This window comes from Nicotiana tomentosiformis, chromosome 8 (assembly GCF_000390325.3).
Source record: "Nicotiana tomentosiformis chromosome 8, ASM39032v3, whole genome shotgun sequence".
Taxonomy (NCBI): domain Eukaryota; kingdom Viridiplantae; phylum Streptophyta; class Magnoliopsida; order Solanales; family Solanaceae; genus Nicotiana; species Nicotiana tomentosiformis.
Window position 1 is genome coordinate 18,539,191 of NC_090819.1, and position 3,809 is coordinate 18,542,999.

Here is a 3,809-nt window from a genome sequence, read left to right on the forward strand (position 1 = left end):
ATAAAAATTATATAGAGTGTTAAAATATTCCTTCAATTTGTCCTCGGAAAAGGAAAAAAAGGGGCAGTCAAGTTAAAACTTAATGGACTTAAAAACCTTTGCAAATTATGGATCTCTATCTTTTCGTCCGTTTCTTTAACTGATAGATTTGGATGTAAGCCATTTATGCTAATGATATAATGAACAACAAAACAAAACCCGCAATTTATAAGTCCGCTTTTGTTAAAAGCTTTAAATAATTCTACTCTTTTCTTCTTGCCCATTAATAAACATGATTACGCACACCTGTAATTAGGGGTACATGAATCGGGTTGGTTCGGTTTTTATCAAAACCACACCAAACCAACTATATCGGTTTGGATTGGTTCGATTTTGTCGGGTTTTTCGGATTTTTGTTATTTAAATATTATTTCAATATTACTTGGTTAAATATTTGATAAGTAAATATATATTTAGTAAAAATATAAACAATTTAAAAATATATTATCGATTAAAATATTCTTATGGGAGAATACTATTAGTAACACATAATAGTTATTTTTTTAGTCGTCTAACAATAATTTTTCGTTGATGTACACTTTCAGGTTAACCGAATTTAGTAATTAAATATAAAAATCAATATGATACCTAAATATTAATAATCACTTCACATTCGAAAAAAGATATAAGAATTTAATAGATCTTAACATATGATATGAATATGGAAAAACAAAAAGACAGGCGCATTTCAGTAACACTTGATAAGAAAGTGATCATACAACCCATTATTTAAGGTCAACAAATATGGAGCACTTCATATTCTATTAAAATTTATATCCCGCAAGAGAATCCCAAATATTTCTAGGCATTTTTTAAAGAAAATTCTATATAAAATCTTAAAAGTATATATTTATATGTCGTGTTGGTTCAGTTTTTTTTTACTCAATACCAAATTAAGTCTGGTTTTTTAATCGGGTTAGTTTGACTTTTTGGTTTGGTGTGATTTTTTGGTTCGATTTGTATACCCCTACATGTAATCTGATAAGCCTCTCCTTCCACTTTGAATGTATTTGTGTCAACATTTATTACTTATCATTACCCTAGAATTTGTAGAAATAGTTAAAAATGCATGCAGAAAGTATGAAAAAATATGTCGTAATGTATTTAACTAAAAATAGGTTATACCTCCGTACACGATAACATTCATGTTACAAACAAATGCCAGAAGCTAGTATCTTCTATTAACTAAGCAATAAAACAAACATATTAAACTAAGTCAAATTAAAGATGTAATAAGACAGATATATAATAAAGTTCTTCCTTGCTTTTTAACTTTTCCCCCCTTTTTCCATCTTGTTGGTTACAAGGAATAGTCTTCTAAAGAAGGTTTAAATTGATGGATACATAAACATAAATGCATGGTAACACTAACAACTGTATTACTAACATTAACCATTTCCCTCACACACCCCCCCCCCCCCCTCTTCCCCAAACCCAAAAAAAAAATTAAATAATCAATGAACAAAAAAGCAGCAATTTGGCACGTGACTATCAGCCTCTGCCATTGTGTGTTACAATCTGTGTCATTTCCACGAACTGATGTTGTCCTTGTAGAAAATCATCATTAATCAACTTTTCTATAAAACTCTCTTTCTTTTTCTCCTCTTCCTTCATTTTCATATACATTCCATATAAATATGAAGAAAATCCCCATACACATAACAAACTAGAAACTATTTTAGTGTTACCAAAATTATCCCCGTACATTATAACTCCACCCAAAACATTAACGGCCATTAACGCCGTCATGCAAATTCCCCCTGTTAACGAACTTGTCAAGAACACCATTCCAGCAGTACCCATAAAACATAACTGCCACGTCACCACGTTAAATATCACCGTTAACCAGTAAGCTTTTTCACCCAAATCAAACACATTTTTACTCTCTTTTTTCATCTCCAAAAATCCACGGTTTATAGTCATACCCATCGTAGCCAAAACCGTAGCTGCTAATTCCATTACCATTTGCATTTCCACAACCATAGAATAGCAATGAACTTTTTTATATATTTTTTCCATTAATGGAAGATAAAGAGCGAATAATAATCCAGCACCAACTGTTGAGAAAAATCCTATTAAATACTTTGACTTTGTCAAACCTTTTGGTTTGTCATGGCTTGAACCTAAGGCTAATAGAACCGAACTAAGTGTTAACAAAATAACACAATTTAGATTTGCGTATGTGATTTTTTGTTTGACGATAATTACGGAAGTGATAAGAGTGAAAGCTAACTGCGATGATAAAACAAGAGAATTTGTCGAAACGGGAAGATAAGAATTGCCCCAAGAAAATAAAAGGTTGTTGAAACCTAATAAAAACCCAATGAGAATAGAGAGTGACAAGATTTTAGGAGTGAAACCAGTAAATGGTTTTCTATCAGTGGATTTAAGAACATAAAAAGGTAAATAAATAGGGAGAAGGAGAAGAGGAAAGCCAGCAGATTGAACCCAAGTAGAAACCCAACGACTTGCACCTTTGTGATTGAAGTAGAATTTTGAGAGTAGGGTTGATGAGATTGAACCAACAAAAAGACACAAGTAGTTAATTCCTAGAAGAAAAATGTAACGTTTTTTAGTGGTGGAAGTAGTGTTTGTTGTTTCTTGGTCATGCATTTGGACTCTACTACCACTTTTTTTGATGTTGTTTTTTGTGTCTATGATCATTAGCTCTCTTGAAAAATTTGCCTGATCTTGATCATGTTCTTGCTGTGGGTGTTGGGTTAAGAACTCCATTGAATTAAAAAGAAAGAGCAAAGAAATGTAGGGTTGAAATGAAAATTTTGATTTAGTATGGTGGATGGGTGGATGTTTCTTGTAGAGAAAAAGATGATTTTGGTGAATACTGACTTAGGTATAAAAAGGCGGACTCTACTGCGGAATTATCCTATAAGGGTAGTAAAATTTTACCCTTTTAAAAGATTCTCTTTTTTGCTTAAAAGACTTTTAGTTAATTCATTCAATGACAGATTAAAATTATTTAGAAATTAAATAATAGTTTATAATCTACGGTGAATGTCCATAAATAGCTCTAAAATACGATTATTAGTAATCTAGAATTGATTAAATGACAGATGATTTGTGGAAATATTATTAAAGATAATTGAATTGTTTCTTGAAATTGCTTTCTAGCTAGTACAGCGTAGTACAAAATCAAGAAAGGAAGGTACATGGCTGAGCATGAGCAAAACCTTTCGGCTAATCATAAGGAGAGGGAGATAGGGTACTTGAGTATCCAATATCGCAATCTAACGTGCATGATGATGATAATGATGCATTTTTTGAGTAAATGATTATATGATATGCTCCATGAGATTTCCTATATAGGCGTATGTGAAAAAGTTAAATTATATGATACGAAATGTTATAATATTAACAATAATTACGTCTCAATCTCAAGTTAATTGAAGTCAATTATATGAATTTTCACTATACATATTCCTTTATTTAGGCATGTCTTAACATGACACTATGAGAATAAACTACTACTTCCATGTTTCAATTTAGATGAGATAGTTTGACTCGGTACAAAATTTAAGAAAAAAAAAAATTCTTTGAAACTTGTGGTTTGAAAAGCTTAAGGGGTAAAAGTTTTGTGGGGCCATGACATTTATGTGGTTATAAAAGCTTCTCATTAAGGATAAAATTGGTAAAATGAAGAGTTTAAAGTTGAATTATTTTCAATTATACAAATATGTCATTCTTTTTTGAACGAACTAATAAGAAAAGTGTGTCATATAATTTGAAACGGAGGAAGTAATATAAATGAAACT

The 3,809-nt window shown here is 30.8% G+C and overlaps 1 protein-coding gene across 1 annotated transcript; it reads right to left on the reverse strand.

Moving 5' to 3' along the window:
• Nucleotides 1–1,483: 1,483 nt before the first annotated feature.
• LOC108946250 (probable purine permease 4) lies at nt 1,484–2,847 on the reverse strand. The gene has a single exon (XM_018773031.2). It carries the CDS (start codon nt 2,770–2,772, stop codon nt 1,531–1,533), a length of 1,242 nt encoding a protein of 413 aa, XP_018628547.2. The 5' UTR covers nt 2,773–2,847; the 3' UTR covers nt 1,484–1,530.
• Between the last annotated feature and the right edge of the window lie 962 nt (nt 2,848–3,809).

Coding starts and splice junctions, on each gene's coding strand:
- LOC108946250 (XM_018773031.2), bottom strand. CDS start 2,772: ATGGAGTTCTTAACCCAACACCCACAGCAAGAACATGATCAAGATCAG.